This window comes from Chelmon rostratus, chromosome 5, assembly GCF_017976325.1.
Source record: "Chelmon rostratus isolate fCheRos1 chromosome 5, fCheRos1.pri, whole genome shotgun sequence".
Classification (NCBI taxonomy): Eukaryota; Metazoa; Chordata; class Actinopteri; order Chaetodontiformes; family Chaetodontidae; genus Chelmon; species Chelmon rostratus.
In genome coordinates, this window is record NC_055662.1 from 25,550,538 (window position 1) to 25,561,595 (window position 11,058).

At 45.1% G+C, this 11,058-nt stretch overlaps 1 protein-coding gene across 2 annotated transcripts in view; it reads right to left on the reverse strand.

Moving 5' to 3' along the window:
* Positions 1–9,022, reverse strand: part of tcf7l1b (transcription factor 7 like 1b) — a 31,540-nt gene extending 22,518 nt beyond the window's left edge. For both annotated transcript variants that reach the window (XM_041936742.1, XM_041936743.1), the window contains exons 1-3: positions 8,121–9,022; positions 7,907–7,979; positions 7,688–7,815 (exon numbers count right to left, since the gene is read on the reverse strand). In XM_041936742.1, coding sequence (XP_041792676.1) covers positions 7,688–7,815; positions 7,907–7,979; positions 8,121–8,297 — 378 coding nt within the window. In that variant the 5' untranslated portion in view covers positions 8,298–9,022. The remainder of the gene's footprint in view (positions 1–7,687; positions 7,816–7,906; positions 7,980–8,120) is intronic.
* Between the last annotated feature and the right edge of the window lie 2,036 nt (positions 9,023–11,058).

Below are 11,058 nucleotides of genomic sequence, written 5' to 3' on the forward strand. Positions count from 1 at the left end.
TAATTTTCAATTTTGCAGACAAGGTCGGGAAAGAGTGAGAATCTGTGGCCGAGGTCAACGTCAAAATATCTGCCCATCGGACTTTTCTGCGGTTTATTCTAACTGGATCCACAAGTCTGCCTCCAGATAAGGAGGCCACACATTTTAGATGACTTGCGCCTTTGCTCGGCTTTAATCAGATTTGTTGCTCTGCAGAACATTGTGACTTCTTAACCAGTGCAATTGGTTTATGAGGGTAAAGGAGGGAAGCGAGGGGCACCCAAAGGTTAAGTTATTATCAATATTAGGACAATATTAGGACGTCAGGCAGCCTGACCTCATGGGAACGCTGACAGTGGGAACAAACTGATATTTACACAAACAAATTCAGACCATATGAACTCATCCAGGCATCATCCATCAAAAACGAGTCTATCCTATCACCAGCTTTAACCCCGACAGTTTTACCAAGTAATTCCACGGTCATTTGACAAATAAACAAATTTAATTTAAGTAATGTTACGAAAATATGGCTGTTTTGTACAATATAAAATGAAAGTGTGCACTTTTTGTACGATATCATGCAAACCACTATGGGAATACATTGACACTGACAAGAACAGCTCAAACAACTGAGTTTAAAATAATGCTGTCACTGATTTTGCTTCATTAACTACTTGTGCGATAAAGCAGTTGTGTAGTGTAACACATTATACAAACTCTATTTCAACCCCCTTCTCTTAAAGCTTATCTTGCCCCCTTGTATTTAAGACAAGCTCAGTAAAAGTAACTGTATAGTAACATGTATCCTGCTCATATAAACGTATTAAACATGGAAAATTCCCCGCAGCCCCCTTCAAGATTTATGTAGTCAAACATATGATCCATTGCATACACACTAGTGTTTTTAAAGGCAGAGCTAAATTCAGATTACAGATGGCACGTCAGTCTTATCAGTTACCTCATCGGTTACATCTCTAAGTTTATAGAATATGTTTTTATCTGTGGCTTTTTAACTATAACAAATCCACATAAAATATATGAAAGACAGAGGGGAATAATGGACTTTAATCAGTGAAGCAATAACTTATGAAAGTTACAGCTAATCCAGTCACCCATACGCAGGTTAATGCCTGTGTGCAGCAGGTCGCACATGTACGCAGGTGCAACGTGCTGACGTGACATGTGTCCGTCAGGGGACGTGAGCTGCACCAGCGGCTCCACCATTACAGGACAAACTCAGGGGGAAGCAGCCGCGCTGATTTATAACTTCTACAAGAAGAACAGCTGCTCCGCTCGCTGTCAGCTAACCTCATCCTGGACGGATATCCATCCACTTCTTAATTTAGTATGACCACTACAACCTCACTGATACTACACACATACTTGTATGACATGGCCTTTCACAGGCCGGGAGCAGGGAGAGCGCATTTCCACGGCCCGCATGTGAACTGAAGCGAAGCCGGAGACAAATCTCAGTAGTACTGATGCAACTTGTGCACGATCTGATAGCCTCCCGCTGCGTGCTGATTGGGCCGCGACTGTAAGGGAATGGCAAAGCATTGTGGTCGTCGGCGGGGAAAACGGCGCTCTGTGGGAGACAGAATCCCTCAGATAAGTGAGTGCCTCAAGGTCTGGAAGCCGGCCCACCTCGGGATAACAGGCGAAGGAATAGCGGGACCCGTATCTGCCCCAGTTTAAGCTCCCACCACCACATCTCATCAACAATCTCTCCTCCTGCCTGCTCGCTCTCTCTCTCCTGCTGCCTGCAGTGCTTAAACTGAAAACAGCTGCTTGGAATACCAGACTGATGAAATCCTGTTTAGAGCTTTTGCTTTTTCTTCCTGCTGTACAATCACGTTTTATTAGCATGGAGTGAAGCGTTTAAGGTACAATTATGGAGGGAAAACATTTCTTTATGTGAGCTAAACAGTAGTGGTTATGGCTATGAAAGGTCCACATGTACTTATATGGGACAGTCCAATTTACTGTTTACTGTCAACCCACGCCCCCCCCTCACTTGGCTGCGAGTAAGGACTATTTTCATTATCAGCTGATCTGAAAGGTAAATGAATCAGCTACTATTTCAATGATCTGTTAAGCAGAGATTCACCTAAACTCACTGCTTCCAGCTTCTCGACTGCGAGAATTTGCTGTTTTCTTCGTCAGATTTGCCAGTGAACTGAATATCTTCAGGTTTTGGACCGTTTCTCACGCAAACAAGCAACGCGAATATGTCGCTTTGGGCTCTGGGGAAAAATAATGCACATTTTTCACTATTTTCTGAAATGTTTTAGCCAAAACAATTAATCAACAGGTAACCGTATCATGAAAATAATCACCGGTTGCAGCTGTAGCGTCTTGCATTGCTGAGATGACAGAAAAAGGAGAAAAGAAGCAGCTCACGTTTGGATTTAAAGGATTTTTACTGGATGAACAAGTTTGACGATTAATCCACGGTCAGAAACTGTTTCAGGACAAACAGTTTCAGGACTGTGGTCACCTGGCAGTCTGACTACCCCCCTGATAAATCCAGGAGGTGGGCCCACCCTCCCCCTCCTGCACCAGGACTCCAGGTTAATACCACAGAACAGACATGACTAAGTCGGTATTCACATGACACATGAGACATGTCTCCACCTCCCACATCTCCATCTCCAGGAACGCTTCTTTTACTTTTTTTGAGCACGTGCAGCTGTGGAGGAGTGCAGCTTTGGATGTTCACTGCTTCAACCTCAACTGCTGTCTTTGAGTCTCATAATGGCTCAATCCTACACTGACCATCTACTGCATGAGGACAGCGACTGTTTGATGGTAGAGACGAACGTGTGTAGACATGAACAGAAGTTTCCTCTGCAAATTGGTTTGTTGAAACGCTTTAATACTGAACTCTACAGCAGGATTGTTCTGGTGTTTGGGATATTGAACAGATGTGGCCAACAACGCATGTTTAAACTGCTTCAGAGACCTCGGAGTGAACTCAGGTGTTAGAGGTGTCCACCTCTGGCTAAACGTTTCTCAACTCAGACACAAGTTCACCCAGATTTTCACAGGGAGAAGCGATGTTCCAAACTGTGCAGCAGCTCTGGCCAAACATAGCAAATGAGAAAAACACATTAATTGATAAAAACACATTTGCACACATATTCAGCTTGGCACATCAAAGGGATTCATTGATGTCACTGAACATGGGGAGTCTGCGGCTGGAGAGGGGAGATGTTGGTTATCCTTTCCTCAAAGGGTGCTGAGATGCTCCTGATGGGCCCCGCGCTCGAGAAGCCAGAGAGCGCTATAAACAGAATTTCTAATGTCAGGCGGGCGAGTGGGTGGGTTAGGTAGCGAACTAGCAGGCTATGGGGTAGCGGGAGGAATTGACGCCAACTCGTGCTTTCCACAGAGACCAAAGAGGGAAGGATACAGACCAGGACTGACACCATTTCACACAGTTCTATACAAGCGCTGTTAGGAAGTGAGCATGCAGGATCCTGCAAAACTCCATAAGTAAAGTTGTGTGTGAAGCTTCTAACGCCACAGAAAACAAAAACTGTCTCCAGACATTTAATGATTTAGACGAGTGAGTGATTTATACATGTTAAGGCGCGTAAAATGGAACATTTGCAGAACGTTACGGGTGTATAATCACCTCAATAAACTGCTTTGGTTTCTGTTGCACTAATTAGACCTGACTTGATTACCCCTATGTAATAAAAAAGTAATTGCTGAGACTTACAACTGTTGAAACGTGTAACAAATTTATACTTAAATCAATTGAAACGCTTCTATTTTAAAGCGTCAGAGCGCAAACACGAGTCCAAATATCTCCCCCTCGTTTCTCAAACGAGATCATGATTCATTTCATATTTCAAAACAATATTTTTATTTGCCAATTTTAATTTAATTTCGAGGCCCAGCAATGAGTTCATTATCAAAATTAATCACTCCAGGCAAAGAGCCCCGAGCCAGAGATGGCATTTCTGCGGCTGCTGGCAATCTGCTTTTAATTGAACAGGGCCACTAAATTGATGTAGATGTGTTTGCCTTTGAAGAAAAAATCTTTTAAAAACCATCAACCTAGTCAAAAATGTTAGCTCTGTTGACACAGTGCTTGGCTGAAAAAATATTTGTGCGCTAACATTCAGGAATACAACACTGAGGGCTGTCAGAATGTGAGCTCCTTACACTGTTCCCTCTGTTGCAAAGCATCCACACAGCCTCACCTGAACAGCCCCTCCTCCCACCCCCCTGACGCTCACAGCCTACACACACACACACACAATCGTGCAGCACGCATGGACGCACGTGCGCACACTCGCGCACACGCGCACCCGGCAAGGTGAGTGAAATGCCAAGTGAGCCACCTGATGAAAAGACACCTCCATGCAAACAGCGCTTGCTTATGCAGGGAGAGGCCCTTTTATTCAGCGGGACAATGTCTGTGTTGACTTTTCTTTGTCTGCACATTTTTAAGCACCAAAAGCAACAGAAAGGACGGGAAAAAAAGGAGTCAGACAGGCATGCAATCGCAGCCCCTGACATGTTCAGACTTATCCGAGCTCTCCGCTCGTATCTCAATCTCAAACAATCTTCTATTCAACAATCATGCCCGCGTATTTGATGAAGATATATCCGAGTGGCCAACCTCACTCTCGCTCGCTCGCCACCTCTCACACACAAGAGGCATTTCACACTTTGGCGACGACGATGATGTACTAGCAGAGTTATCTGAAAGTGCTGATGAAGCTGACAAGTGGTGGCGTCAAGCAGAGTGCGTGTTCACCAATTAAATGTGGCGTGAGTCCGTCACTACGGGAACAATGCGGCGATAATCACATCAATGAATCGACAAGCAATAAGCTGGATTCGTCTGGATGACTCTGTGAGGGAGAGGAAAAGGCATCTCTGGCCCCGCACCCCACAGCGGGCTGCAGAAGTCTGGTGGAACATCTCTGCAAACATAAAACCTCCTCCTCAGCTCTCAGTGGATTACAGCAGAATGTCAGCTCTGAGCAGGCTTTAAATCAGTTATGCTTGGCCCTCGGGGGAACTCTGTGCTGATCCCATGTCAGCCTGTCTCTCATTGCTCATGATAGGGTTGCCACATCCAAATTTAAAAGTTTGGGACTCAAATCCTCCACCGTGTCGCACATAGCTGAGTGAAATCAGTGCACGACAACTGGAGCAACATCTCATATCTATTACTGAAAAGTACTGAATATCTTGCATTTCACTGCTTTGCTATGGCACCAAAATACTGAGATGTCACACCAGTGGGGAGACCTGTAAATAGATACATGCAGGAAATGTACAAGCGCTTCACACATGTGCACGTGTTGTCCCATCTGTAATTACAAAAATATTTACAATGTGCTCAAAGCCATGAAACTGCAGCTCTACATGTGGATTCTGTTGTCTGGTATTAATCACGTGATCCGTTTAAGAGACGCAACTTTACCGCGCCTCATGCAGCACAAGTACAACCACATACCACACCACGCTTATAAAACAAATCTGTCAGTCCCAGCAGAGCCGTCCAACACACACTGTAATAAACTGCTCGCAGGCGCAGGGGACTGTTTGTATCCTGACAGCAGAGAGGTGACAACACGGTGCGGGCAAATGTTATCTCAGGAGCTGATCAGAGCGCTACACCAACGATTCTGCATGAAAACTAACTGCAGAGCTCTTTAGTTAAACGAACTTGTCGGCCAGGAGCAGGCGTAGACCACTTGTGAATACCATCCAGTAGATGCGACTGATTTCTTCCACCGGTGTAAACAAGACAAACGGCCTAAAAAGGCACCAAGTCCAACCTCTCATCAATCAAATCCACTGCATTCACACTGAGCCGAGCGCAATATGGAGACCTCAAGACGTCTGCTAAGTATGCCAGCTATTGTCTGGCTCTGTGTTTTCTGCCACGCTGATGATTGACAGTGTCAGCTCACTCTGTCCCATTGACCTCATTCTTTTTTTTTTTTTTCCTCTAATATGGAGGATTACACCTCTGAATTTTAAATCCTCTCCAATTATTTGCTACTTTGCCCCAAGCAACAGGAAGAGCCGTTTTAATTTTCAACTTTGTTTTGCCGGACAAAAACACAAGGAAGTGAGAGGATTTCATACCAGAGGCACAAAGCAAAGCCGGGGATAGACAATAGCTAAAATCAGACTTTTGTCACCACTACTACTGCTTAAGTTTCCTTCAGGGAAAGAACAAAATATCATGATGCATTTATATTCCAGCGTTTTTATCTCCTGCGAAACTCTGGTGGCCAAAAGCAAGCAGAGAGACGACGTACACAGTGGTATGTATCACCTAATGTGAGCAGAGTAGCCATTTAGTTAATGAGCCCCAATGGAGACCTCCAATGAAGCCATCAAGACTGCTCAGAATAACAATGGTCAACTAACGCCTTTCTAATTGAATGGAAGGTAGAGGGAGGCGAGGGGAGTGGGCCTGGAACAGTGAAAAGGAGACAGAAAAGGGGGAGGGGGGGTGTCTTTTCAGTCAGATGCCTGCCAGGCCTTAACGAAAGTACTTGTTTTTTGGGGGGATGTGACATGGATTGGGGGATGGACGAGCTCGGAAGAACACAGCTCTCCAGCAGGGATTATTTCAAGGAAGTTTGCATAGTCCTGTTCAAACTGCATTTAATGTTCTAAACAGTCCTGCTGTTTGGAATCAGTATGGAATCGTCGTACGACGCGTTATTCGATCTTAGTGTCGATTTTTCTCGTGAACTTTCTCTCTAGTCTTGTTTGCATAACTGCTGTGAAGTGACTATGAGGTGTCCATGCTTAATTCACCTGTTGTATGTGCGATATTTATGGCTCATATTGGAAAAAACACAAAAACAGCAAACAAACCAATGCGACAGTCTCTAACAACGACAGCAGTGCTGCTTAAAAGCGCCTCTGCAGCTTCGTGGACAACTGATGTGATGCAACAAGTAAAGGAATCATTGCAAACTCTGCATCAACAACACTTACTTAAGGCTGTCAAGCTTATCTAGACTTTAAAAGTCTCTCTGCTGCGGACGCTGCAGAGAAATACCTCCCGTATATGTCAGAGCGACGCATTACATTGTTGTTTCTGTAGGACGTGACTTCAGGAACAGCTCCTCTTTTTATTTTCTGCAGAGAATGTGAGCAAAAAGCCTGCAGAGGCTAAAACACACCGAGTTGATGGCTGCTAGCCTGCATGCTAAGGAAAGATCTCCACGAAAACACCAAAACACAAAAAGGAAAAGCCCAGTGGGGGTGTGCCAGGTTAAAATACTTACACTATGGAAGAGTACATTATAGAAAAACTACGCTGCATGATACAAGTCCATATGGGAAACTAATAATGAAAGCACATAATGAGCTTTAGTGAGGTGACTATAAAGAATACAACTGAAGGAGAGCTGCTGCCAGAAAACACTCAAAATAAATAAGAATGACTAATATGTCTGAACTTTGAGCCGAATGAGAAGTTGTCAGACGCGAGCCCTGTGGAGGGTGGGTGGCAGGGAGAAACGTATATCCCCCCCCAAAAAAGAACAAAGAAGTAGTTAGTACTCCTTGAGAGGCCACTCGGAGGGAATATGGCGGTCTGGCAGCGCACAGGGAACTTTTACGCACGGCCAAAGTTTTTTTCTTTTTTCTGCAGAGTGCGATAAAATGAAGAGAAGAATAAAGAGTGGGGTCTTCCACAAGGGACACTTACTGTTCTTGCACTCGGAGACAGCGAACCGTTGGATAGGTACGGGTTGGTGAGGTCCGGGATCATGAGAAACGGGTAGCCAGGATAGTGAGGACTCTTAAAAAAGCCACCATCTTGCTGCCTCCTCAGTGCTGCGGGGATAAAGAAAAGTCAGGGTTAACAAACGCGACATGATCGGAGGCTAAAGCACACGAAGCAGGCTGGTTTCTGCCTTTCCTTTACCTTCACTGAAGTAGTCTCTTGCTTTCTCGTAACTTTCTGAGTCGGGTCTGGTTTGGGGGCGCCTCTCTGCTTGCTGACAGGGGGAGAACACACACACACACAAACACGGAGGGGAAGAAACTATTGAAACTTTCAACACCATCAAATCTTATTTGTGGCCGTGTTCGGCAGTGCGTTCCCGGGGTGGGACGTGCTGTGCGCGCCGCGTCCTTACCTCTGAGTCCGACGAGCTTTCCGACTCGTTCACCAAGGAGGACTTCACATCATCCAGATCCCTTTCCGCCGACACGTTCTCGGATATCTTTTCCTCCTGCTCCCCTTCGTCTTTGAAGGATATCATTTCATCATTGGCCCCCAAATCATCCCCGCCACCTCCGTTCAGCTGTGGCATGTTTGCAGAACAGCGTGTTTGCAGTATCGAGAGCAGAAAAACAATCGCAACAACAATTGACTTTTTTTTTCTTATCAGATCGGTGTAGTCCAAACGTGTCGCTGAAGTGGTGAACTAACTACAAGAAGCTGTTCATGTTTCAAAACTCCCTTCTCATCCTCTGAACGGGATCCCGCGGTCCATGACGGGCTTTGCGGTTATAATCCAGTTTAAAGTCGGTAGAAAACAGCGATGGATGTTTGGCGTCAGCGGCCGGATGCGCAGCAACTTGGCAAAGTTTCGCCTCCCTCGCAGCCTGCGGACAACTTGTGGCCCCTGTGTGCCTCTCCTTGTTGTGCTGCTGAGGAATGGGACTCTCTCTCCTCCTCCTACAGAGCCCGGGGACCACATAAACTACCAGTCCGAGCGGCCGAGAGCTTACTCAACGACGAGAAACACGTCCGATTTCATCTCCTCGTATCCATGCATAAGGAAACAATGGCTCGAGTCAAAAAAAAAAGAAAAAAGGCAGAAAAAAACACGAGACGGTCTGCGTGCAGTTTTCCTCACTTCTAACTCGGAGCCGACGAGTCGCTGCGACGCGCGCACAAACGCAAAGTTTAGAAACTATAAAAGAGAAATAATATAAAATAAAATAAACGCCGATGCAAAAGTAGAAAAATTTCAGCTGGACGTGGTCGCCCTTTCCCTCCACATCGCTGCCGGGGAATGCGCCCTGAAAAACTACTTGCTTGTTCAAGTGGAAGAAAAGCGCAGCCCGTCTGTAGGGGAGGAGTTTGCGCTGAAAACCGACACTTCATTCACCGCCATGTAGATCAGCCATTCTTCACCCTGCAGCCACCAACGCACAGCCGCCACCGAGGGCATTTCAGCAGAAGTACACGGGAAGCACAGCAACCAAGTGCATCCAGTGCGTTATTATTATTATTATTATTATTATTATTATTATTATTATTATTATTATCATAAGAGGAAAAAGTAAAACCAGAAGTAAATCCTCCCATGAGCCGCTGGTGCCTGTGTGGGCCTGCTGTAAATGAGAATAAGCACAACTGATGTCTTTCCCTCATTAAGCTCCATTAGAGCTGAAGTAAACCTGAGCAGCAGTGGATCATGTGGCGTGAGCAGCTGATGTCTCCAGCACCGTCAGAGACCACACTGCCTCCATGTGTGTGAAAATGACAGGCTCAGGCCTCGGCGAGAAAGTCATAATTACACACTGCCATGTAAATTGCATGTCTGCGTGCCCTGAAACAATAGGGAGAGACAATAACACCTGGGATAAGCGTGGCCCATTATGGCACAACTGTAGGCATGACAGAGTGAGGCAACAAGCCTCCGAACAGCCAGGCCTCCTACGACAGGACGAGCCTGGCTCACTTCTCTCTGTCTCTCTCCAGACTCAAAGACATGCCCCCTTTGTTGATTTGAGGAACAGGATTGGAGGCCTGGTTTTGCAAGCAGTCCTGGAAGAACAAGGGAAGTGGTTACAGCTTCTTTTTTTTTTTCTTTGTTCCTGCACATAAATCATAATCGTGACCGTCTTAAATGCACGCTAAAGAAGTGTAGGGTTTGCTCACGAAGCGTCAAGAGTTGCAAAGTTTTCCAAGGTGTAGCGGGCACAAGTTAGCTGTTAAATTCTCCATCTTATCTCCAGCTCTCTTGGCCCGAGTCCAGTGGACCTCAGACTTCTCTTTGCTTCTGATGCAATCCGACAGGCTTCCCCTGTTTGAGAAAAGAAGTCATTGATGTTGTCGACCGCGTGTCAGCAAGCTGAGGGTTGACTGACAAATTCAGCAGTGTCTCCACGGGCCTCATTAGATCCTCACTCCTCCTGGGTGTTTGTGTGCGTGTGCACCTCACTGTGTGTATTTGTATTCAGTTAAAAGCAACATATACGGTTGCATACTGCATCTTCTATGAATTGCACGCAGGGTCGTTATGGATAGTGGGTTTCTTGTACACAGAAACACACAGGTTTGCACTTGCTTGCACACACAGGTGAATATTTGCCCTCAGGGTACATATCATTGTTTTTCTGAGCAACAGTATGCAGAGACTGAGAGAGAATACATTTTCCAAATGATGCTCAGAGAAGATGTTCATTTTGCTCATCCAGATTTATGATGCAACCCTTTAGTTTGACTCTAGCCTAATATATTTTTCTATACTAAAAAAAAAAAACAGTACAAAACAGAGAAAATGCAGATTTTTTTTTCTACATGTATCACATGTCAGAGATGTAATGGACTGTGCATGTCCCAGCAGGTGTAATTACAAATATTCAGTGCTCATGCACCATAGCCTCATGAATGATTAATAAAGAAATCAAATATTAAAACAAGTCAACACGGAAAAATAATAATGACATGCATAAGCAGTTGAACAGGAATATCTCTTAAATGCTGACACTTCGCACACACACATAAGTTTCAGCAGGGTGTTATTAAGCACCGTTGGCATGCAGTAAGTAGACTGTTGTTCGCAGTGAGCTGTAGCAGCACAGTGAGATGTAACACTAATGTGATAAATAAAATAAAAAAATACAGTGTCTGAAATGCTTGATTCCAAAGTGAGAAAGCCACCGTTTCAAAAGCAAAAGGAAGCTTATTGTTGCAAGATGGTTGCAGGTGTGTAAATAAAGCACATTCATTGATTTGCTTGACAACAATTCTTTTGTGGACGGAGTCATAAATGTACAAAATTACTGAATGCTGCATTTCAGGTATGGTCTATGTGTTGGTGCGGAGCCCCTCGCATT